Source organism: Amphiura filiformis, chromosome 12 (assembly GCF_039555335.1).
Source record: "Amphiura filiformis chromosome 12, Afil_fr2py, whole genome shotgun sequence".
Classification (NCBI taxonomy): Eukaryota; Metazoa; Echinodermata; class Ophiuroidea; order Amphilepidida; family Amphiuridae; genus Amphiura; species Amphiura filiformis.
The window spans coordinates 35,673,550-35,700,569 of NC_092639.1; the positions used below are offsets into that span (position 1 = coordinate 35,673,550).

The following is a 27,020-nucleotide window of genomic DNA, read 5'->3' on the forward strand; positions in this document are numbered from 1 at the left end:
GAGTTTTCTATGTTTTGTGTTTTTATTTGTCCGAATCTGTTACAATAAATTATTGCTGACGACAACTTGCCACCCTGTTGTAAAACTAAAAGCTTGTGAGAGCCGAATCATCTGTTCATTTAAGATGACCTTAATGTAAGCAAACACATTTGAGAAATGTGAGTAGCTGCTCTGATCAATTATCTGTTACAAGTTAAACTTTTATTATAGGATTGTTACTGCATATTTTATCAAAATTAAACATCTACAGGAAGGCAGCTATAATAGAATAGGCGTTGTCTCTGGTGTATAACACCAGCTTCTTGGTGAGTTACAATTCACTTCGATTCTGGATGTCTACGATTCAGGAACACATCAGGTATGTTATACATTGTTGTAGAAGAGTATGTGAAAAGCATTCATGAACTTGGAAATAATTGTGTTACAATGTTAAGAAAAATTATTTTAGGAATTGTGTTTATCATAACGTCAGCCAGCTACGCTAATTGCCTAAGTCATTCCACAAGTTAATGAAGAATGCGGCTGGAAATTTGATTAATTATGGGTTTATTACTCAGAAAATCAAACTTGCAAATGAGAAACATGATTAGCGTAGCAGGTTGACGATAATTACACAGCCGTGACGTTAGTCACGGCTGTGTCTTTTTTCTTACAGGTTCTTCTTCTTCTTTCTTTCTTCTTTCTGTCAACCATTACATTTGCTCTAGCACTCACATGCTTACATCGATTTTAACCTAACTTGGTCACAATGATCATTGACCGTGCCCCTACATGTCACATGAAACTTGTGGGGTCAAAGGTCACGCAGGGGTCATAGGGGTCAAAAACATGATTTCAACTCAAAATGCATCTTCTCCTACAAATTACGTAGGACAGTGACGCCACTTGCACACATCCATTATTATTATCCAGTGTCTATATGGTGTACACAGATTTGGGGTCAAAGGTCATTAAGGGGTCACTTCCGGTATAAAACGAAATACGTTCAAATTATTTTATTAGCTAAGAAAAACATAGGACAGTAACGGTATGTTCACATATGAGTTGCAGTTACCCAATGTATATGTTGTATTTTTTGTTTGGGGTCAAAGGTCATTAAGGGGTCACTTCCGGAATAAAACGAAATACCTTTAAAATGCATCTTCTCCCACAAATTACGTAGGACAGTGACACCACTTGCACACATGCATTGTTATTACCCAGTGTCAATGTGGTGTACACAGATTTGGGGTCAAAGGTCATTAAGGGCCACTTCCGGTATAAATCGAAATATCTTCAAAAATTTTATTAGCTAAGAAAAACATAGGACAGTGATGGTATGTTCACACATGAATTGTGTTTAACCAATGTATATATGGTATTTTTTATTTGGGGTCAAAGGTCATTAATGGGTCATTTCCGGTATAAAACGAAATACCTTTAAAATGCATCTTCTCCCACAAATTACGCGGGACAGTGATGGCACTTACACACATGCATTGTTATTACCCAGTGTCTATGGGGTGTACACAGATTTGGGGTCAAAGTTCATTAAAGGGTTTCTTCCGGTCTGAGACGAAAAACATTCAAAATGTCCCTTCTGTCACAAATAACATGGCAAAGTAATGCCACGTGCACGCATACATTGACATTAGCCAATGCCTATGGGGTTTTCATATATTTTGGGGTCAAAGGTCAGTAAGGGGTCACAACACGGCTGTGTTCGTGGTCTTAGACCACAGCTAAGTCTAGTTACTTTTACGATTCCATATTTACTTTCACACGGTTTTCCATCACTTTTACTTATCTAACAACATTTAATTTTCATTTCTTCTCTTTTTTTTCCAACAGACTAGATCTCTCAAGTTAAATAACACACAGGATTGAAAATGCGCGCTTTTGTTTTCGCGGTGCTGTTGGCTGTTGCCACGGCTGATCTGGCACCATTATTCAAAATGGAAAACAAAATTCCGGGCGAGTATCTCGTTGTCATGAAGGTAAGAGTCTGATATGTCTGATATGTTTGACACTTATCTATACAAGGGAGGGTCCCATAACTACACAATAGACGTGATTTGTTTTGTGAGTCTCGCTTCTAATTTTTTCTATATTATACCCGCATGCGAAGCATGGACGGTATATTTATCTATGCCTGTGGAACAGGGCATAGATATTCTGCTTATGCTCTTTAGTCTTCTCCTTTTCCTTCTTCTCCTTCTCCTTCTCCTTATCTATGCCTGTGGAACAGGGCATAGATATTCTGCTTATGCTCTTTAGTCTTCTCCTTTTCCTTCTTCTCCTTCTCCTTTTCCTTCTCCTCCTTCTCACCATTCATATTAACAGGGCTATCTCCAAAAGTACAAGGGCCCCAGGGCTCATATTTGGCACACTTAATGGCCCTACCCCATAGATGTGCCTTTTGCCCATTTTGGCCCCATAGGTCAAAAGGTCACGGGCCCCAGGGGCCCAAATGTAAAAATACAAAGCATGCCGTTTCTCATCAAATAAAGCAGCCTCAGGGCCCTGAGTTGGTGCACTGATAGCCCCAGGAGTACTCTATATTTACATGTATACATGAGCCCCATATGTCATATATTATGGGCCCCAGGGCCCCAAATGTTAAAAAAAAAAAGGGCAACAGTTTGACAAGGTTAGCTGTGAAACTACAAGGGCTCATATGTGGCACACGTATGGGCCTGAACTTGTAGATATGCATTTTACCAATTATGGCCCCAGATTTTTAAGGCTAGGGGCCCAGAGGCCCAAATGTTAAAACAAAGGGCCGGCCGTTTCTCAGCAAATAAAGTAGCTACAGGGCTCAGATTTGGTACACAGATAGGTTTTCAGTATAGGGTGATGGAACAGCCATTAAAGGGACACTCCGTTTTGGGATTATAGGGGAATTCAGATTTTTAATTTTTTTAATTTTGAATTTTTTTTGTATGGAACATGTTTGTTGCATTATTTAAGGAGGAGCGCCCTCAAGCGTTTACACAGCAAATGCAATTTAAGGGCTATTATTTGATTTTTAATTAATTAATTAATTTTAATTTTTTTTGTTGGTATACTGATAGCCCTTTTAGAATATGGGGTGTCAGTGGGTGTTAGGGTGATGGAACAGCCATTAAAGGGACACTCCGTTTTGGGATTAGAGGGTATTCGGATTTTTTGATTTTTTTTTTTTTTGATTTTTTTTGTATGGAACATGTTTGTTGCATTATTTAAGGAGGAGCGCCCTCAAGCGTTTACACAGCAAATGCAATTAAAGGGTTAGTATTTGATTTTTAATTAATTTATTTCAATTTTTTTCGTTGGTATACTGATAGCCCTTTTAGAATATGGGGTGTCATGATGGATTAAGAGTGTCATGGTGGATTAAGGGGGTTCTGGTGGGAAACACAGGCATAGATATTCGTGTTTGGTCAAACACAACTGTGCCATCTAGTTTTCCTTCTCCTCCTTCTCACCCTTCATATTAACAGGGCTATCTCCAAAAGTACAAGGGCCCCAGGGCTCATATTTGGCACACTTAATGGCCCTACCCCATAGATGTGCCTTTTGCCCATTTTGGCCCCATAGGTCAAAGGTCACGGGCCCCAGGGGCCCAAATGTAAAAATACAAAGCATGCCGTTTCTCATCAAATAAAGCAGCCTCAGGGCCCTGAGTTGGTGCACTGATAGCCCCAGGAGTACTCTATATTTACATGTATACATGAGCCCCATATGTCATATATTATGGGCCCCAGGGCCCCAAATGTTAAAAAAGGGGCAACAGTTTGACAAGGTTAGCTGTGAAACTACAAGGGCACAAGGGCTCATATGTGGCACACGTATGGGCCCGAACTTGTAGATATGCATTTTACCAATTATGGCCCCAGATTTTTTAAGGCTAGGGGCCCAGAGGCCCAAATGTTAAAACAAAGGGCCGGCCGTTTCTCAGCAAATAAAGTAGCTACAGGGCTCAGATTTGGTACACAGATAGGTTTTCAGTATAGGGTGATGGAACAGCCATTAAAGGGACACTCCGTTTTGGGATTAAAGGGGTATTCAGATTTTTTGATTTTTTTTTTTTTTGATTTTTTTGTTTGTATGGAACATGTTTGTTGCATTATTTAAGGAGGAGCGCCTCAAGCGTTTACACAGCAAATGCAATTAAAGGGCTATTATTTGATTTTTAATTAATTAATTTTTTTTTTTTTTTGTTGGTATACTGATAGCCCTTTTAGAATATGGGGTGTCAGTGGGTGTTAGGGTGATGGAACAGCCATTAAAGGGACACTCCGTTTTGGGATTAAAGGGGTATTCGGATTTTATGATTTTTTTTTGGATTTTTTTGTATGGAACGTGTTTGTTGCATTATTTAAGGAGGAGCGCCCTCAAGCGTTTACACAGCAAATGCAATTAAAGGGCTATTATTTGATTTTTAATTAATTAATTAATTTTAATTTTTTTTGTTGGTATACTGATAGCCCTTTTAGAATATGGGGTGTCAGTGGGTGTTAGGGTGATGGAACAGCCATTAAAGGGACACTCCGTTTTGGGATTAAAGGGTATTCAGATTTTTTGATTTTTTTTTTGATTTTTTTTTTTGTATGGAACATGTTCGTTGCATTATTTAAGGAGGAGCGCCTCAAGCGTTTACACAGCAAATGCAATTAAAGGGGTATTATTTGATTTTTAATTTATTTATTTATTTCAATTTTTTCGTTGGTATACTGATAGCCCTTTTAGAATATGGGGTGTCATGATGGATTAAGAGTGTCATGGTGGGTTAAGGGGGTTATGGTGGGAAACACAGGCATAGATATTCGTGTTTGGTCAAACACAACTGTGCCATCTAGTGCCATCCTGTGGTTTCATCTCCTTCTCCTCCTTCTTCTATCAAACACAACATTCTGTCAAGGCTAGCGCTAAAACTACAAGGGCCCCAGGGCCCATATGTAGTACACTTATGGGCCCTACCCCGTAGATGTGCCTTTTGCCCATCTCGGCCCCAGAGGTCAAAGGTCACGGGCCCCAGGGGCCCAAATGTAAAAACACAAACCATGCCGTTTCTCATCAAATGAAGCAGCCTCAGGGCCCTGAGTTAGTACACTGATAGCCCTAGGGGTACTCTATATATACAAGTTTACATGAGCCCCATATGTCATATATTATGGGCCCCAGGGCCCCAAATGTTAAAATAAGGGGCAACAGATTGACAAGGCTAGCTCTAAAACTATAAGGGTACTAGGGCTCATATGTGGTACATGTATGAGCCCTAAGTTTTCAATGTGCCTTTTGCCCATTTTGGGCCCAGATGTTAAAGGCTAGGGGCCCCAGAGGCCCAAATGTTAAAACAAAGGGCCGGCCATTTCTCAGCAAATAAAATAGTTACAGGGTTCAGATTTGGTACACTAATAGGTCTTAAGCATTATACTACTATATGTATATATGAGCCCCATGTGTCACATAATATGGGCCCCAGGGCCCCAAACGCTAAAACATAGGGCCGGCCGTTACTCTGTAAATAAATCAGCTACAATATCCAGCTTGAGTCTACTGATAGAACTAGAGAATCATACATTAACATATGTACATGAGTCTCATAAGTCAAATATTATGGGCCCCAGGGCCCCAAATGTTAAAACAAAGGGCCGGCCGTTTCTCATCAAATAAAGCAGCTTTAGGGCTCAGAGTTTGTACACAGATTGCACCTGAAAATTATATTGTTATATGTACATGTGAGCCCCATATATCACATTATATGGGCCCCAGGGCCCCAAATGCTAAATCATAGGGCCGGCCGTTACTCAGTAAATAAAGCAGCTACAGAGTTCAGATTTGATACACTAAACGGTCTTCAGAATTATATTGTTATATGTGTATATGAGCCCCATGTGTCACACAATGTGGGCCTCAGGGCCCCAAACCCTAAAACATAGGGCCGGCCGTTACTCAGTAAATAAAGAAGCTACAATGCCCAGCTTTAGCCTACTGATAGAACTATAGAATTATACTTCAACATATGTACATGAGCCTCAGAAGTCAAATACAATGGGCCCCAGGGCCCCAAATGTTAAAACAAAGGGCCGGCCGTTTCTCATCAATTAAAGCAGCTTTAGGGCTCAGAGTTTGTACACAGATTGCACCTGAAAATTAAATTGTTATAAGTACATATGAGCCCCATATATCACATAATATGGGCCCCAGGGCCCCAAGCGCTAAAACATAGGGCCGGCCATTACTCGGTAAATAAAGCATCTACAGTGCCCAGTTTGAGTCGCTTGATAGCACAAGAGAATTATACTTCAACATATGTACATGGACCTCATAACTCAAATATAATGGGCCCCAGGGCCCCAAATGTTAAAACAAAGGGCCGGCCGTTTCTCATCAAATAAAGCAGCTTCCGGGCTCAGAATTTGTACACAGATAGCACAAGAGAATTATATATATTGTTACTAACACCCACACCCCCACCCCACACACATAGGACTAAACAGACAGATCCGTATTATATAATAATTGGAAATACCAGCGTGAAGCGTTAAGGCTGTTCCAGTTAAATTACATATCCATTGGCTGTTCCATTTAATTTACATACTCCCTCTGAAATGGCCCTAAAATAGTCTGTTCCATTTAATTTACATACTCCCTCTGGAATGGCTGTTCCATTTAATTTACATACTCCCTCTGGAATAGTTTTCCCCTAATCATTACCCACACACCCATCCACCCCACACACGTAGGACTAAACAGACAGATCGTATTATATCATAATTGGAAATACCAGCGTGAAGCGTTAAGGCTGTTCCAGTTAAATTACATACCCATTGGCTGTTCGATTTAATTTACATACTCCCTCTGAAATGGCCCCAAAAAGACTGTTCCGTATAATTTACATACTCCCTCTGAAATGGCTGTTCCATTTAATTTACATACTCTGGAATAGTTTACCCCTAATCATATTGCATAGCCTCACTGTGAGTAAGAGATACTGACAACAGCAACCTATGGAGAGTAAGAGAGACGACTCCCTAAGAGGGACTTTTTACAATTTCTTTATTTTAAGTGCTACGACAGTGCAACCTACATTCAATTAAAGCTTGTGACTTGGACTTTCACTTTTTACACATACAATTTCTTTATTTTAAGTCCTCAGCAAATAAGGACTGTAAGTTTGGGTACACCGACAACATGCGGGTATAGCCGTATTTGTGTACAAATATATAGCCTTCTAGTTGATTTTCTTATCCTTTTTAAACGATTCTTTTGCCGTTAAAAAGAGTTTCAAGGCCGTCGTTACTTACGAATAGGAAGCCACGTATGCATTAAGAGGGGAGTGCGGATTTGGTAACGTTATTTTGATCATACTAAGTTCAAATTTTAATTGTTTCTATTTATGTAAATAGGAGGAAACGTTGTACGATGACTTCCTTAAAGGTGAATTGAGCAAGATTCCTGGTATTAACATCCAGAGACATTTTGAAAAGGTTTTCAAAGGATTCGAAGCAAAAATGGATGCCGGAGGCCTTCTTGGCGTAAGTTCAGTTTGCTATAGTTTTACCTAAAACCTAGATAATATGGTTGGTTGATATGTGCGTGTCATTAGTATTCTTAACTCGCCGAGTTTCATCGGCAGACATATATTATATGAAGAGAGCTACAACTCATTTTTTTTCGATAGGCTATGGTTAGATTATGAGAAAATCTGACCAAAAGAAGCACATTGGCATTTATGTTCAACATGCGCGTATATTTTTTGGGGGGGCTTTGGGGCGCCATCCCCGGGGTAAAAGCAGGGGACGGCCAAAACGAAGGGGCGGCGGAAGAAGAAGGGGCGGCAAAAACAGGGGCGGCAAAAACTAAGGGGCGGCAAAAAGAATAAGTAAAAAAAAATGGCGGAAAAATTTGAAAAAATGGTACTATACATCCAAATTTGTTTTGTTTGTTTTTGGTTTTTTTGCTCTTCACTTTTTCAAACCACCGAAAAAAATTGGGTCAACCTTTTCGGGCTGTTGGGGAAGGGGCGGCAAAATTGAATTTTCTTCAGCCCCCCGGAGTAGGAGCGGCCACGGTACGCCACTGTTCAACCCACCAATGTGTGAACTCTGATGGATGTGGTCTTCTCTAAAATCTGCAATAAAGGAAAACGGTCTGAGTTTAAAATTCAAGGATCTTAGCTTCTATAACGACATTATGAAAAATTTTGGCACTTCAGGATGGAGCATTGTCATCTCATAGCTATTTCGGCAATTTGGCAATTAAAAGTTTAAAATTAAGAATTATAAATATGAACAATAAATATGAACAATAAATATGAAGCGGGTGTGAATGTACAAGAAAAACGAGGCCCAAACAAAAGGAATAAACATTCCTAAAGGTTGAAATAAGGTTTAAACTGCTGAAACCTAGAACTTTGAATTTAAAATTCCATGTAACGATATCTTGGGATACGGGATAGGATAAAAAAATCCTTCAACACGAATAGATGAAGTAATAGCCATATAATGTATAGATTAATGTTTTATTTTAGGTACGTGAACGTAAAGATGTCAAATATGTAGAGGAAGACTCCATTGTGTCATTCCTTGAAGAAGCGGCAAGCTGGGGCCTTGACAGAGTCGATCAGAGGTACCTTCCTCTGGATGGAGAATTTGATATTACAGGTAAGTAAGTTGTGGCAGTAGGCTGTGGATTTACATTAATCATGAATGAAAATCTACATTAGATTGATATTTGTTTTGTAATAAGAGACTTCAACAAACATTACACACAAGTGTAATTTGCCATGTTTGATATAGTTTGCTGATTAATGAGCTGGGTATTGACACTTCCATGATCAGACAAACTACATTCAGATGACTGGTGAAATGACTCGTAACCATGCATTGTTACCAAAGAAGAACCATTAGATATTTAGAGGGAAAAGGCCTTTTCATAACCACATTCGAAATGGACACTGTGGTGAATGCGTGTTAAAGATGGTATCTATAATAAGTACCACCACAAAAGGTTTTTTTTTCGATAACGATAACTGAGATAGAAAGTAATTCGTGTATTGAATAGTTTTGTTACATATAACGTTACTCTCCTTATTATTACGTAGCGAATATAGTACATTAACTTGGTCAACACTGATTTTTTTTTTTTATCCGTTAAATTTTTCAGGTACTGGAGAGGGGGCGAATGCTTACATCATAGACACCGGTATATATCCCGATAATTCATACTTTGAAAGACGTGCTGAAGTGGCGTTCGATGCTATTGGAGATGGCCAGGATGTAAGTGTTGTCATGCTTAATGTGAAAGGTTACGATTTCCGAGTGTCAGAGCGATTTTGAATTGATTTCAACTGATATTTTCGTGAATATTTGGCGGGATATTTGGCAGCAGTTTGAAATCGCAAAATTTGGTAAACATGTTCTGCGTGTGTACGTGTATACACACAGGTCCGAAATTATTTATAATATTACGTCATTGTTAAAGGTAAAAGTAAAGTTGGAAAACAAAATCGTTACGCAATATTAGAGAAAAAGATCGTGTATCTGAAAAGGGGATTTTGGATGACCAACAACCCAGCAAACACAAAAACGTTTTAAATAAGTTATATTTTGGCTTTTGGTTCAGGTAAAAACGTTTTAATAACATTAAAATGTCCGGTTATATTAAGGTCATGATAACGTTTTAAAACGTTTTGTATGAAAACACACTACAACAATATTTTGAAATGTTTTCAAGAAATGCTATTGCAAACTATTTTTGCAAACATTTTTGCCAAATATTGTGTCAATACTTAAATAACATTATGTTGAAATATTTGAACCCAGCAAACACAGAAATGTTCTTAAAATGTTTTTTTCAAAACCTTTTAATAACATTTAAATGTCGGGTTATATAACGGTCATGAAAACGTTTTTAAAACGTTATTGAAAATATTTTGGGCAAACATTTTTCGCAAAATATTTTTTCAACCCAAAAATAACATTCTGTTTAGAAAGTTTTGTATCAAGTTTTCAAGAATGTTTTTGGAATGTTATTAAAACGTTTTTATACCATTTATATAACCCGACATTTAAACGTTTTCTGTAAAACATTTTTGTTTGCTGAGCAGTAGATTATTTTTTAAGGTTATGAAAACGTTTTATACTCTTAATATACCCTTTATATAACCCGACATTTAAACATTTTCTGACCTTTTATAACCTTTTGCGAATGATGTCGAAAACGTTTTGTGTTTGCTGGGAAGACACTGTAGTTTATAATTGGCGAAAAATGAGACTCATGACATCGTGCCTATCGGACCTTTTTCCCGTGACGTCACTTAATCGATATTGGGGTCTTTAGATGTAAACAAACAACACGTGCGTTCCTTCAAGTGTCCGCGATGTGAAATCACACAATACTGCGTCTTTCTCATCGGTTTTGTCATCTTTCACTTCAGCTTCAACTAAATAATTGTTTAAACGGGAACTGGTTACCATTTTTCAGCTTGTTTTTATACTTCAAAATACAAAAGAAACGGAAAAACCGTGATGCTATTTGAAAATCAATCTTTGTTTTGATTTATAATTTTGTTTACTTTTTACGCCCTGATTAACTACTGACGAACTAAACGTGTACTGCGAGCTGACAATCTTGCATAATGCAAAATGTGACCACTTTAAACTTCAAGGCCATTATTACAATGTACATTTTCTCGGTAATATGACAATTTAGGTACACGATAAGCATGATAAGTCAATAAATACAGCATAGGTAAACAATTATGTTCATCGTAAAAAGCATGATCGACTCAAGAAACCGTTTAAGCCGATAAAATGTGAGCTTTTCAAGTTCTTTCCCCGATTTTTAAAGTTATGAATAGATTTCGCTCAAACTTCTCAAGGGGCTGTGGATTTACCCGATGTTCACGTAATGTAAAGTAGAAAAACGAGAACTGTTGCATTCTCCTATGAGATTCGATGAAAGTGCAAAATGTGACCACTTTTAACTTCAACGGCCATTATTTCAATGTTCATTTTCTCGGTAAAATGACGATTTAGGTACACGATAAGTCAACAAAATACAGCATCTATAGGTAAGCATTTATGTTCATCGTAAAAAGCATGATCGACCTTTTTCTCATCTTTTTTCTCTATTTCCGATTTTAGGCATCATTTTGTGCAAATAGGCATTTTGATGCCTTATATGGGCAATATCTCAAAAAATAAGGCCAATATAAAAAAACACACCCAAAAAACGGTTTTTGGAATTGAGCCTCCAGATTAAGAAAAAAACAAAAAATTTTGGAAAGAGTGTTTTTTCATTGATGTCTTGAAGTGTGGATAGTGGGTTCAAATTTTCACAGGGAACATCAAATGGATAAACGTTGATTTTGACATCTAGCAATGTCTAGAGCAAACTAACGTCAAGGCATAAACATCCTATACGTGATAGCAGGTGAATGGTAACAAATAGGGGTGCACTTTTTCATCTTTAACACGTTTCTAGGGTGTGGACTGTAATGGACATGGCACACATTGTGCAGGTACCATCGGTAGCAATCCATATGGCATTGCTCGGCAAGCGTCACTCTTTGGAGTAAGGGTATTGGACTGTTTCGGGTATGGATCTACGTCAGATGTGATAGCAGGTAAATAGACTTATAAACAACAGATTTTTAAACCATTTGTTCTTTTGTCAATACTAAATTGCAGGGTCTTGACTGCAACGGTCATGGTACCCATTGCGCAGGCACCATTGGTAGCAACCCATACGGTATAGCTCGGGAAGCGTCACTCTATGGAGTAAGAGTGTTAGATTGTTTCGGATCTGGAGCCTATTCTGATGTGGTTGCAGGTGAATAGCCTCATAAACAGCGATAAATACTTTTAAAGAAACAGAAGCTCAAGAAAATAATTAGTGTATTGACATTATTATTTTTTTTTACAATTCAGAATTCAACTCTGAATTCAGAATATCGCATTCATTGAAGCCTTAGGATGTGCACGATAATAGAATGATATTTTACAGAATGATATTTGACAGCGAAGGCAGTCGAGTTAGCTCAATCGATAAGGCGTTCGAGAGAGGTTGCGGGTTCGAACCCTGGCGGTGGTTTAGTACGCTCTCGTGGAAAATTGAGTTAGCTTGAAATTCCACTGGACAAGGAACTTACTGCTAATTGTTTCGTTGTAACCCGTACGAAACTCCGGGAGCTGATCCTGGTTGCGATGGTCATTTGTGGAATGTCTAGGGTGTGCGCTCTTGAAGCTGTCCCTGTGTTGTTGTTAAATGGTTTATGGAATGATGTGGTGCCGTAGTGGTCAGCGACAACCTGTAAAGTGCGATGAGGCCTGTGGATCAACGTCTAGGCGTCGTTGTGATTGTGCGTAGCGCACTATAAATCACTGCGTTTTTCTTTATAGTAACGTGGTCTGTTGATATGCCTTTACTATATAGGGTGTGACTGGGTAGCAGAAAATGGCAAGCGTCCAGCTGTAGGATCTATGTCGCTTGGTGGCGGGGCATCTGAATCAATGGATCAAGCTATTCGTGGAATGCATAATTCAGGTGTGGCAGTCGCTGTTGCAGCTGGTAATTCAGATGCTGATGCATGTCTCTACTCACCGGCTAGGGAACCATTGGTAAGATAAATGACCACAAGTGAACGCATATTTATCTGATGCAAAATTCGATGCTTTGCACTTCACTAGATAGAAATGGCGAGATTTTGTTTCCTTCCTAGGGCAAAATAGTAACATGTAAGAAACTGAAGCGACAAAAAAAAAAAGAATTTAAGTGTCTGAGACAGTATTAGCTGAATCTGTAGTAAAGGAGTAAAAATACCAGATTAGATTTCGTGATCTGCTTGCGCTTGAGATACATGTAATAGTTATTCCACGAGTGGCCTTCAGGCCACGAGTGGAATAAGTTACTTGTACCAGCCCAGAGTGATACATGGCAAAAGAGACCACTGTCTTGGCAACACATGTTATTTATTACACTAAATGCTGGATGTTGACAATCTATGTTTACAAACATGCTGAGGTCATGGTTGTGTCCTAAAAGTATGAGGATGGTACAAGTAGTCTACCACGTCATGTGTTATGTCTGGAGCAGGTCATCTCTTTGGGTGGGTCTGTTTACTTTTTGAAGTATATACTAGAGGGTGGGACAAGTAATCTCCCATGTGACTAGTTATGTCTGGAGTGGGACATGGGAGTGGTACATGAGTTTTGACTCCACTCTAGACAGAGTGGTACTATGTAGTAAAATCACCAGGTATGGTACAAAAGATATTGTTAAAATGTAATGTCGAAGCAAAGATAACGACATTTGTACCATACCGGGTGATTTTACTGCCTAGTACCACTCTGTCTAGAGTGGAGTCAAAACCCATGTACCACTCCCATGTCTCACTACAGACATAACAAGTCACATGGGAGATCACTTGTCACACCCTTTAGTATATTAACTTTAAAAATAAACAGACCCACCCAGAGAGTGGTCCTACTCCAGACATAACATTTGACATGGTAGACTACTTGTACCATCCTCATAACAGGTGTGCCCAGAGAGTGGTCCTTTTTTCAATTAAAATTTCCTAGTATTAACCTTACAACATGTAACCTCACAACAAGGGTTCCATGTGAGTGTATACTTTTAGGACATAACCATGACCTCAGTATGTTTGTAAACATAGATTACTTGGCTAGAGTTTTGTCCTTGTAGAGTGCTCCTTTTTGCCATGTCTCACTCTGCCCTGGTACAAGTAACTTATTCCACTCGTGGCCTGAAGGCCACTCGTGGAATAACTATTACCCGTACCACAAATATGCGGTGTTAGTCATCTGGACGACAACCCTTTAGACATGAGATAAAACGTCCCAGTTCATCGTTAATGTATTTATTTATTTTACCTCCAACGTAGATGGGTGTGCTTATGAATGATCACTGACATTGACCTGTCAGGCTGTCACAATATTTATAACATCTAAGGAAGAAAAAATAGGCCTACAGCCACATTGGTTTGCGTAATGCATTATAATTGGTAATTATTGGTAGAGCGTGGCGCAATGATTAGGGTACTTGCCTTTAGTGCATGAGGTCCCGGGTTCAATTCCCGGCGGTGGCGATTTGCTGGGATTTTGACTCGGAAAAAAAGTCTGAAATTAATTGGCAACTTCTGTAGATTAAATTCAGACTTCCGCTCTCCCCATGGTTCATTTAGAATTGGGTAAACGAATCATGAAAGTACTCCGTCCTTCAGAGGGGACGTTAAGCCGTCGGTCCCGTGTGCAGAGAGCCATACCTGTACATGTATTTCGCAGCCAGTTTCGAAAAGAGTAGGGTGTTAACCCCTGACTGTTCCCAACCCGTCCCGGTGTTCAAATGGACCACAATGGAAATAAGCTTCAATAGAGGCTTTCTTGGGTTATCCAGGGTTGTCAAAACCCGAACAAATCCAATCAAATCAAATCAAAGGTATATTCGGGAGGGGTATAGTGTCCTTCTGGCAGTTTCAGGCTAAGACCGATATTGTTAGATTACAAGACCCCTTAAACAAAGCTATCCTATTGTACCATCATTTTAGCTGAAAATGAAGGTATAGCTCATTCAACCATGCTATGACCAATTAACATAATATGTATACCGTATAAGCAAGATGTCCTGCCCATGCCAAAATCGCCAAAATCGACCATCTTTATAGCGGGCTTTATAGCAATGTTTTGTGAAGCAACAAGCTTTCAAATGAAACCTAATCTGCGTACCATATTCTAAGAATTTATTGACCGCCTATCGTACTTGCGTGTCGTTGTTTTTAATTTCAGGCTATCACAGTAGGAGCTACTGATATTGACGATTCCCGTGCGTATTTCTCCAACTATGGTACATGTGTTGATATTTTCGCACCTGGTGTGAACATTGTCAGTACTTACATTGGTTCTGAAACTGCCACTGCATCACTTAGTGGTACATCCATGGCATGTCCACATGTGGCAGGTAAGGCGGAAACAGTGGCAGAGTAAATTTCGGGGGGCACATCAATATGAAATGGATACGGTATAGGTGTAGGGCTGACACTTTCACAGTAAGGGCCATTTGGTGAGAGCAAAATGAAAAAATATAGTGTCATTTGGTGAGAGGAAGATTTTTGGCATTTTTTTGGGGTGGGGGTACTTCAATATGAAATGGATATAGGTGTAGGGCTGGCAATTTCACAGTAAGGGGCATTCGGTGAAATCAAAATGTAAAAAATATGGGGTCATCGGGTGAGAGCATGATTTTTGGCATTCGGTGAGAGCTAAATGTAAAAAATATGGGGTCATTGGGTGAGAACATGACCTTTTTTTTAATGGAACCTTTGGGTGAGAGCCGAAACAGCGCCACAGAAACCTCAAACATTGAATTTCTAGTTCTGGCTTCAAATTTCTTCTTTTTTTTCAAAATAAGGAAAAAAATCAGTGATAAATATAAATTGGGTCGGAAATTTGACGTTGTTATTTTCTGTCTGCTTATGTTTCAAATTATTATGATTATGGGGCTCTCTAGGTAATATAAAACCCGGGAAAGATAATAACAACAGAAAGATGGTCCACGGGGAGAGGTCTGAGTGGTAATATTTGCCCTACGTTCTCTATCGATCACATCACAGACTCTACCTATTTTTTATTTGATCATGTTGATTATTAAATAATTATAATGGCATTCAATACAATAAACAATAAAAGGAATTTATATAGCGCCTTACCATAAGTATGAACAAAGCGCTTAAACAACAAAATGATTGAAGAGAAAACACAAAATGCAGACTATAGAATGGAGTAAGTAAGATGCCATATTCATAGCTTCGCAGGAGTATCGGACTAACAATCAAAACATTCAAAAAGTTTAAAAGTTAAGATTGGAGTGAGTATAATCAGTCTTTATACATTTTATAATGTGCTATAGTAAACAATACATTGCGAATTAATATAAAATTAATGTACATGTAGTAGAATGGGCTATTCCAGATAAATCCTGCCCACCCCCCATAGAGGAACTCGGATTTCCAGGTTTTTTTTACATGATTATGGACTGGAATTCCAGTTTTTTTCCTACTGTACACAGGATTTCCAGGTAATTTTAAGTCATTACACAATTTACCAACCGTGGGACCCATAGAGGATATTGGATTTCCAGGGTTTTTTTACAAAATTATGGACAGGAATTCCAGTCTTTTCCCCTACTGAACCAGGATTTCCAACTAATTTTAAGTCAACACACAATAAACAAATGTGGGACCCATAGAGGATATCGGAAATCCGGGTTTTTTTTTACATAATTATGGACTGGAATTCCAGTTTTTTCCCTACTGTACAACATGCTTTTCAAGTAATATTAAGCAGATCTTTATTTCTAAGGGGCTCTACAAATCACACTCCTGTGATGCTGTTAAGGATAGCTGTTGGAGCTCTGGATGGAGCAATTGAGCTCCTTAAAAACGAGACCCATAGAGGAGTAGGAAATCCAGCACCCCCCCCGGACAGGACTTCCAGCTTTGACCTTTGACGTCATGAAATTCAGATTTTTACACAATACCTTTTTCAGTACTAAAACATCAATTTTCTTAGAGTTCATTCCGAACTTTTTTTTTTTTTGTAGGTAATAATGTCGTTGACATTTTATTCTTTCAAAAACTGAATCTGATGTTACCAATATAGGATTCTTTGACTCATTTAATTTTCAAAATACTTTTATGTACTTTGGATTACTAGCAGCTGGCCAAGGCACGAAACGCTAAGGTGGTGGGTGCGGGAGGGGCACAGAAGGTTTTGAAATCGGCATGTACTTCATATGATGAATTTTACGAATTATATATTTTACCTTAAATTGTCAAATTTACCCTAAAATTAATTTACCTTAAATTAATAGGCCCTATGGTAGGCTACTTGAGGGCTGAGACGAATTCGTCTCAGCTTGGGGCCTACCAAAATTCTTCCGGTTCCATCCTGAGCCACTGGCTAAACATGTTTAAAGAAAAGTCTATCATTATTTATAGCCCAGATTTCGTGCGTAAATCGATAGGCCTATGTTCATTCATCGTAGTCCCTATGCCAAGAAAAGTTTTAGAAAAGAGTTGTAGGCCTACTGGATTTTATCGCTTGGTTCAAAGGGGTTGCTAAACCCGCGATTCAATAGCAGCCCAATTGGTCGAAATTTGGAGATTTTCATTGCATTGTCAGTTTCCACATTTTCCTGAACATTCCATAAGGGAGAAAGGGACGACTTTTCAACATTGGTGCACGCGATCTCCAGTAGGTATAGTATCCCAGGTGACTTTTTGATGATATGACTCGCGATTGGGGCTGATATTTTTTTGGCAAGCTGGGGGGCTATTCCAGATAAAACATGCACCCTAGAGGGCCAATAAAATGTATTCTAAAATGTCTGGAATTCCAAAACATACTTGAGGAAGAAACATTTTTCAATTGATTAACAAAAAAAATCTGGAATTCCACAGAGGGGTATAGTGGGTTTATAAAAATACACCAATAAAAAGATGGAATTGTTAAATTGACTACCAAAAAAGTCTGGAATTCCATAGAGGGTTTCTAAAATTACACAAATAAAAATAAAATAAAATAAAAAAGTTGGAATTTTTCAGTTGACTACCAAAAAATCTGGAACTCCATAGAGGGTTTCTAAAATTACCAAAATAAAAATAAAATAAAATAAAAGTTAGAATTTTATCAGTTGACCACCAAAAAAGTCGGAAATTCCATGTTATTTTCTAAGGTCTTTTCTGCTTCAAATTGCCATGACTGTTTCCCATTGTTCTGATAACTTATATTAAACCATATTCATTTAGGAAAACTGGTCACAATTTATTAAAATAATTTTGTCACATCAAGATTAATTTTATGTCGATGTTTATTTTACGGCCCCATTTTGCAATAGTTACTTAGGCCTAAAAAATTGTTTGATTGGTGTAACCCGACTGACCTTAAAAATAGGCCCAACCCTAGACTTTTTTTCTTATATTTTTAAAAAAATTGAAATTAAAAAAAAAATGTTTAAAAAGTTCCAATTTACGCAATTTTTTTTTTCATTTTTTCATGTTACGCCAATCAAACAATTTTTTAGGCCTTACATGAAGGGAACGAGGTAATCATGTTGCTTTCTCAATGTATAGCAATAATAAACCGAGTTTTAGGTCCATGAACTGAACCACGCAAAGTGAAGCATACTCTGTCGGCAGCACACATTTCGAACACGATTGGATAGTGAAACTCAGCTTCTTGCTTCAGTTTTTGCTAAAAATTCATTAGGGCAAAGTTCTATCTTTATGTCCTTAATTATTCTTTAGTTAATCCTGTCCTTTCTTTCTTGAGGCCTAGATCTGTTTTTGCTACCTTTCAACTCGAATATTGTTGATTTGTTGCAGCCTATTGTCAATGGATGTAGGCCTACATAAGAATTCAAACTTTCTTACAACTTTCTTACTTTGGTTTGAGCGGAGACTAAAATACCTAAAGCCTCAAATGTCGTTTTTATATTAAATATACCTGTATTGGAATGAAATAAATATATTATATACAGGCTACATGATAAATACATGAAGCCACATCAAGTAGAACGAGTCCGATCATGTCACGCCGATGGTGCTTACCTTGGTACTACGCAGGTGCTCCTTTGTTAAAAGGGAATTCTCTGATTGGGGACTGTCAAAAAGTTTATTATATAAATTCTTTGGGGACTGTTACTTTTTAAAGTTTTTTTGGAGTGGGATCATGTCACACCGATGGTGCTTACCTTGGTACTACGCAGGTGCTCCTTTGTTAAAAGGGAATTCTCTGATTGGAGACTGTCAAAAAGCTTATTATTATAAATTCTTTGGGGACTGTTTCAACGCCCGTATACATGCCACATATATGATTTGATTTGATTTGATTTGATTTGATTTTATTCGGTACCTCCATATTGCACATACAACAATACAAGGTAAATAGATATAAAATGCATTAAGCTAAATAACTTATGATACACAAAAAACAATGCAAGGAGATATCACAGGATAGGCCTTTAAGCCCAAAGGCTTATTTCCGAAGGGGTCCTTTATACAGGGTGTCTCAATAAAAATAGGCCCTGTGGATCGGGGGACATAACTTATAATATCAGCCGTAAAATTATAAGTTTCTTGCAGATTCAAAATTATTGAAGTGTCTTCTATAGATTGGTGCATAAAGCATCAAAATCTGTGATGTTGTTTCATCCCTATTTACAATATAACTCGAGAACCACAGGACCTACAAAAGTATATCTGTAATATCAATGCAATTTTTGCCCAAGCTCACTTTCATTCGCAATATGATGTGAACTACCAAATCACAATAGTTTGAAATAGTGTAAACCTTAACTCCCCATGTTGCTATGTAGGAGATAACTTGCCTGATCAGCAACTATGCCTCTTTTCTATTATTGATGTTGTTTTTGATTTCAATTTTTGTTTATTTAACCATCAATACTATCACTTGGACATTTCATTTTGAGGGAACCAATTTCTTTTGAATCAAATATTTCAGCCACTTCAATATAAAGTTCAGCCCTACTGTATGGTTAACAGATGTATGAACAGCGACATTTTTGTGAGACCTGAGAGCACATCAGACATATTGAATTACATTTCGAAAACGAGGAATATCCTTCTGATATCAATTTCTTTTAAAATTCGCGATTTAATGCCATTTTATGGCAAATTATTCAAAACTAGCGGGACACCCGCGCTTCGCGCGGGTCCCCGCTAGATGAGTAAATGGAAGCGTTCACTCAAACAGGAGGAATTACTGTACAGGTAGACTCACTGAAAATTAGGCCTACCATTTTGTGTCCTTCTTTTTCTTTTTCCCCTCCCGTACCCTTACAATTTATGTCTTCGTAGGCCTAATCTCATTATCCCGTATCACCATAACCCCGTGCGAAAGTTGGCTATACACGCCACACCCGTGCGTGCAAGTCAAGCGGCGCGCGTCGTGTACGCCGACGCGCTAACGGCGCGGTTTCGCCGAGACATGAGGACGCGTTGGTTGGCATTGGCCGTAAACAAACTACCGCTATAAATTTGCCCGAAAAACTCACTTTTTACTTATTTTGAGGCCAATTCTTGACCGTTTTCAACCAAATTAATAACAGGACATTCTCGTATATTCCTCGATCTCCCGTATGAATTTGGCGACATTTGGATCCAAACTGACGGAGCCTTTCGATCTTCATACATAGATAGATAGATAGATAGATAGATAGTCACAACATTCCCCTATTTATAGTAAGATTGATATTTTTTTAATTTAACAGTCCTCGAAGTAAATTGTATAAATTTAATGATATGTACGTATACTTAAAGTGTATGTAACTGGGACAAAAAGCCGTCTATCATATGAAAATTTTGACCCTTCATATTGAAGATAAAATTTTTCCCCCAAAACACAAAACACACAAAAAATGGGTCTTTTGGGGGAAAACTCGATATGTTTAATATGAAAGGTTTACATATCATTAGATTTATGAAGTTTACTTCGAGGATGGTTAAATATCAAAAATACAAAAAATATAAAATTTTAATCATTTGCATAAAATGTGTGTCATATCGCGAATTTCTAAAAAATACAAGAATATAATGTCAGAAGGGCATTCCTCGCATTCAGAATTCAATTCGATATTTACTCATCTGCTTATGTGTGCCAGCATGCCAAGAAGAAATAGAGTAATCAAACAAACAAAGTACAAGAGCAGAGCATAAAATTTTCTTGATATTTTGATCAAGAAACTTTGCCTGTCTGTAAAGAAATTTGAGTCTGGAATTTACTTTTTTTATGACACCAAGACCCATTTCGTCACCATTCAAGCACTGGTCAATAGTAAGGCTTAAGTATTTGACTGAGGGAGTAGCATGAATTGTTTGCCCTTCACACTCAATGGCATAATTTTGCCAATTCTTCAATTTACGTTTTGTTCCAAAAAGAATGAGTTCTGTTTTACCCATGTGGAGAGAAAGTTTATTATCTATGAGCCATTTGTTACAGCTTTCGAGATTTTTGCTAAGCTGCTGCCCAATTTTCAACGGATCTTTATCAGACACCAAAAGAGCGCTATCGTCTGCATACTGAAGGAGCATACAATCAACACAGTTGGGCATGTCGTTCACGTAACAAAGGAACAAAATGGGACCCAAGATACTCCCCTGTGGAACTCCACATGTTAAAGCCATAGAGTTGGAGTCTGAGCCATTAACATTAACAATCTGAGATCTGCAATTCAGATATGACTCAAACCATTTAGTGGAGTTCATTCCCAGAGCAGTAAGCTTTTGACATAAAATAGAGTGATTAACACTGTCGAATACTTTCTGGATGTCAAGAAGCACCATTCCAGTAAACAGACCAGCACTGATTTGGTTTCTGATATGATCTTGAAGATAGATAAGACCTCCAGTCTTGAATTACTAGTTCCAAATTGATCCAAATGGCTTTGTTATTTTCCAAGTTTTTATAAAAGCAGTGTCATAGGCTTAGGAATCGGGGGCTGGGAGGTCTCTGGAATACCTTTCAGCCCCCAAAAATAATCCTTGGTGAAATTTAAAAATTGTGACAAAATAGAGTGAAAATGGGTGTTTGTGACCTATATTTTGCAAAATTTTCTGACTCCAAGGGGGGGGGAGAGAACCCCACTCGGGCACCCCCAGAATGCCCCATAAAATATTTTTTAAATTGTCAGTCCCACCCCCATGTTAAAAATCTTCCAAAGCCAATGAGTGTTTGTCATAATTTATACATTTAGTGATCCATATGAGCCCCACTGCAGTAGACATTAGGACTTTCTGTGAAATTTTGTTGCAAATTGGGACTGTCTTTTACGCATTTTAATGTATGACTTTTTTTGAATTGTTATTTTTATTGACACAAGTATATATTTACCTTTTCATACATATGCATATTGTGAAAGTGTCAAAGTTTTGTTTTTTTATGAAATGGCACTTTATAGGTCAATAACATATCAATTATTTTTTTCAAATCGAGGCACTGAAATCATGCTTTTAGAAATTGCCAAAAAACATGGCCGACATGGCACAAGATCAGCAGTCCAGGTATTTTTTTTACAACAAAATTTAAATGTTATTGGGTTAATATGCATCAAATAGTAAACTGAACTGAAAAGTTTTTTTTTTTTTTTTTTTCTGCAGTCATGTGTGCAGAATTCTGAAATTATTAGGACAAAATCGCCAAAATCCATACAAGCTGAAACTTAATCAATAATTATATAAATATTATTTTGTGTATATGTGTCAGGCTCCATAATATTTTTCACAAGTAACAGCATAAAAATATCCCGTAATTAATCTTAATTCAGCAACCTTGTCAGCAAAAATCACCATTTCCCCCAACCCATCATATTGTTGGGTTTCGTAATACACAAAATAACTGAATCACAAAAAAATGCATTTTTCAACTCAAGTATGAGTATCTCAGCCCACGTCACTTTTCAGAAATGTCAGCCGGGTAAAATGAAAAGATCATGAACGTGATTTTGGTCAAAAACATAGTTTTTGGTCTAAATTGTGATTTATTTTGTTCTTGTATACATGGTTTTTTTTCTTTTCTAAAACATAACTTGTTTTGAAATTGGGAAACAAATGGTAGTGATGTGGATATTTATTTGTTTCATATGATACATTAGGGAGTGGGGGGTTGGAAAAATTGGAACCTCGGACGTCAACAATTTTTTGATCCCCCCTAAAAAGGGGTGGATTTTTTTATCCCCCCTTTTTATTGTCTAACATTTTTTTTGATCCTCCCTTCATTTCCTAAAAAGAAGCCAAAAATATACATCATTAACAGTGGCATAGATTTCTTTTTGACATATGGGTTGGTGAAAATTTCCAGTGAATCCAGCACCTTTTGCTGACAAAATAAGTTTATGGTACAAATGCGTACAAAGCGCGCAAAAAAAATTGCCATATTGAAGCTAAACTGGTAAAATATAGTACAAAACTGGAATTAATTTGCACAAGCGCAAAAAAATTGGCACTTTTTATTTTAAAATAACCAAATATGGGGTTAATTTTGGTTAGAAACCCATATACAGGCGTCAACATTGGGGGGATGATTGTATGGACCATTGCCCTAAATATTGGGGAGATTTATCCCCCACCCCCGGGATCTACCCCTATGGTCATTAACTCATTAGCTAAAAATTACCGTTTGGAGTTATTACTCATTGGAGTCATAGTTTTACACAAATTGTAAAGTGCGCACATTTTGTTGATTTGTAGCTTGAGATTACAAAATAGAATACTTAACATTCATGCGCGTGGGGAGCGAGCAAAATTTTTGGAATGTACATGCCTTCTCGTACATTTTACCCCGGAATTTTACCCTCAAATATTTTTGAACCCCCTATTAAGGACTGATTTTTTATTGATCCCCCCTTTTTAGGACCCAAATTTTTTTTGATCCCCCCCAATATTTTCCAACCCCCACCAAAGTATTTATGAACACTCCCTTACAAACCTAAAAATTCCGGACAGGTCTATATTTCGATTGAACATCTGCATTTTGTACCATTCAAAGAACAGTAGTTTTACTTTTAGCTAGTAGGCCTATACAGTTAATATTGATGAGAATTTTAATATGATATTGGATTCATAGTCCCTTTTTAGAGACGGATTCGTCTGACATTTGGTTTGTAATGTGGCATTGTACAGATACAAAACATGTAAAAAAATCCAAAATCAATGTCCGGATTTTTCATTTAATATAAATTAATTTTAATATGCACTTCTTGATTTTTGCTTTTGGATTTTTAAATGTATATTAAATTTTAGAGTCTCTCTTTCAAATGTTATATAGTTATATGTAATCTTTGTATTTCATCGCTATATGAATTTGCTGATACTTGGTCAAAATTTACATTAAAATGATCAGAAAAAAGCTATTATTGTCAAAATTTCAGTTTTTTGTGTCATGTTATTTATTAATCTAAAAGTATTTTAGGCGACGAAAAAACCACACCATGTTGTACGGGCGGATGGAAGTTCAAGTAGGGTCGGGTGGTTTGTTTTGTGTGCTTTTTTTAGGGGGGGGGGGAGGTTAAAATTACCCTAAAATATCATCAAAATCTGAAGCCACATCCCCCCCACTTTTTTTCAAAACTGGAAACCTCTGGCTACATAATGTTTATGTACCAAAATTGCTGATTAATTCGTTTTAGCAAAAATATCGTCAAATTTACAACACTGATCTTATGGAGCATTGTAATGCATCATGCATATCTCGCAAACGCAAAATCGGAATCAACTAACATTTTGGGAATAAGCTTTTTACGTGGATATCCACTGAAAAATGTCATAAAATGAGGATGCTAGGATCACGAAAACCTCCTTTAAGCAAAATAACTGTTTTAAACAAATTCTGAAAAACACAAATTCAGGGTCACGAGCTGTCACTGTTGGGCCCGTATAGAAGGGTTTTTTCGTAGCCTTTAATACTATTATTATTATTTTATATTTTTTTGTAACATTTTATAAAACCTAACTAAATAACAAAAACTGATGCTAAACTTAAAATTTGTATCCATCATTGAAAACCAATCAACTCCGGAAATCAAGCCTGTTATTAAAACCCCAAGCCACGATAGGTAGATTTGTATTAGAAAGTTCTCTCAGCTATCCTAAAATATTCTAAAAGCGCACCAGTAAATTTTAAAACAGATGATAGGAAACATAAACAGGGCTACTGCAGAGGCAAGGTTTATGACCAAGAAATACAATATTGATTTTCCCTTTGTGTGTGTGTGCCATGTATACCATGAACAATTATGTAATAGTATTGACTTTTGTTGAACTTGTTAAATGTAGGCCCTAAAAGGTCAGTGAACCCCAATAGGTATTGCATGTACCAGAGATCTTCTCTCTGCTCATAACAAGTGAACTTGTTTTCATTTACAAAAAGGGGGAAGGCATTTCAGACTTTGCTCAAAATTGGGAATATTGGCTCAATTTTTATAGGCTAATAAAAACTTGGAACATTTTTTGATACCAAATAAGCTCAATTTTAGTCCAAAATTGCTTAAAAAATCCAGGAAATTCATATATTTTGGTGGCTGTTTCGTTAAGGGATCTAAAATGAGCGTTTATTGCGTTTCGACAGTATTTTTGTGGGACATGAGAGCACCTCAGACCTATCGAATTGCATTCTGAATACGAAGCATGTCTTTCTGATATCAAATAATTTTCATTTTTGAAAATTACAATATAATACAAATTTTATGACAAATTATAAAAATTTGATATTTTTCAAATTTTTGATATATAACAGTCCTCGAAGTAAATTATATAAATCTAATGATATATTCTTAAAGTGTATGCAGCAGGGAGGAAAAGCCGACGATCAATGGAAAATTTTGACCTTTCATATTGAAGATATCGATTTTTTTCCCAAAAAGACCTAATTTTTTTGGGTGTTTTGGGAAAAAAAATCCATATCTTCAATACGAAAGGTCAAAATTTTCAATTGATCGTCGGCTTTTCAACCCACCTACATACACTTTAAGTATAAATCATCAGATTTATAAAATTCACTTCAAGTACTGTTAAATATCAAAAATATCAATTTTAATGATTTGCCATAAAATGTGTATTAAATTGCGAATTTCAAAATTCAAAATTATTTGATATCAGAATGACATTCTTCGTATTCAGAATGCAATTCGATATGTCTGATGTGCTCTAATGTCCCAAAATAAATACTGTCCAAACGTTCATACCCCAGCCCTTAATTTGTTTTATTTTTGGGTCACTTTATAGACGATCGGATACACATTCATACACAAACTGAAATCAGGACTGTTTTTAACAGTTTTTCAGCTATGCCCTATTGGAATTACAGGTTCCTCCCCCCATTTTATAATGCTTTCCATTTTTTTTTTCATCTTAAACATAATTCCTCTATGGCTAATTGGAATTTCAATTTTTTTTGCATTTTGCAACACTTTTATAAGTTTTTTGTCACAATCCGGAATTCCAGATTTTTTTGCTCCTCACTCCTGGATTTCCAGAAATTTTTGGGTGTGGCTAATGGAAATCCAGTTTTTTTTTCGATCAAAATCTTATTCCTCAACCCCCTGAACACAATATTGTTAACTGGATTTCCAGAGTTTTTGCTCCTCACTGCTGGAATTCCAGAATTTTTTTGGGATGGCTAATGGAAATCCAGTTTTTTTTCCTGATCAAAATCTTTTTCCTCAACCCCCTTGAACACACTTGCTATCTGGATTTCCAGACTTTTTTTGCTCTTAGTGTGAGGATTTCCAGATTTTTAGAGCATCAAGTTTCCATATCCTCTATGGGGGGTGTGCATACTTTATCTGGAATAGCCCAATGGCAGGTTTAAGCCAATTAACTAAAAACTGCAGTGTATTTCTTATATATTAGGTAAGGGTAAAAGGCAGAAAAGACAAAAAGACAGAACAATTTGGAGTATGAATTAAAGAGTTGACAGGAAGTTATAGGAGTTAATGTTTGGTTTGCTGTTTCTGTGTGCATGATGTTCTCATCACAGATGGTTTGGTGGACTGTCATGAAACATGATTGATCCTAAACAAGCGTGATCCTAAAAATGCCTTCCACCCAAACTAATTACAAGACCTCTTCTACATTGAAGCTGGCTTTCCCTTTTGAATGGAATTTTTATTCAAAATAAGTAACAAAATAAATTAAATGAAAGTTGCTGTTCAAATTGAAAAATAAGGGTCTTTTGGGTAACAGATCAAATCGAAAAATAAGGGGTCTTCGGGTGACAGAGCATGTGTTCGTAAACAAACATGGGGTCTTTGGGTGACAGCGACGCTAAACAGGGGGTCTTAGGGATCGTTCACAAACACTTGTTAGGGGGCCTGATGCAAATTGGGGGGGGGCTGACAAAATTGACCACAAATTTTTCTGGGAAAATTTAGTTTATATGCTTTTCTATGGGGTTGACCCATAATTTTCATGTCAAAGGGGGGGGGGCGATGATTTTTTTTTTGCATCAGGCCCCCAA

At 37.2% G+C, this 27,020-nt stretch overlaps 1 protein-coding gene across 1 annotated transcript in view; it reads left to right on the top strand.

The window, feature by feature from the left end:
- The first annotated feature begins 250 nt into the window (after positions 1–250).
- LOC140166129 (aqualysin-1-like) overlaps positions 251–27,020 on the top strand; it is a 35,726-nt gene continuing 8,956 nt past the window's right edge. The window contains exons 1-8 of the mRNA XM_072189516.1: positions 251–358; positions 1,831–1,976; positions 7,374–7,502; positions 8,498–8,630; positions 9,133–9,245; positions 11,661–11,802; positions 12,406–12,590; positions 14,778–14,949. Of these exons, the coding sequence (XP_072045617.1) occupies positions 1,869–1,976; positions 7,374–7,502; positions 8,498–8,630; positions 9,133–9,245; positions 11,661–11,802; positions 12,406–12,590; positions 14,778–14,949 (982 nt within the window). The 5' untranslated portion in view covers positions 251–358; positions 1,831–1,868. The remainder of the gene's footprint in view (positions 359–1,830; positions 1,977–7,373; positions 7,503–8,497; positions 8,631–9,132; positions 9,246–11,660; positions 11,803–12,405; positions 12,591–14,777; positions 14,950–27,020) is intronic.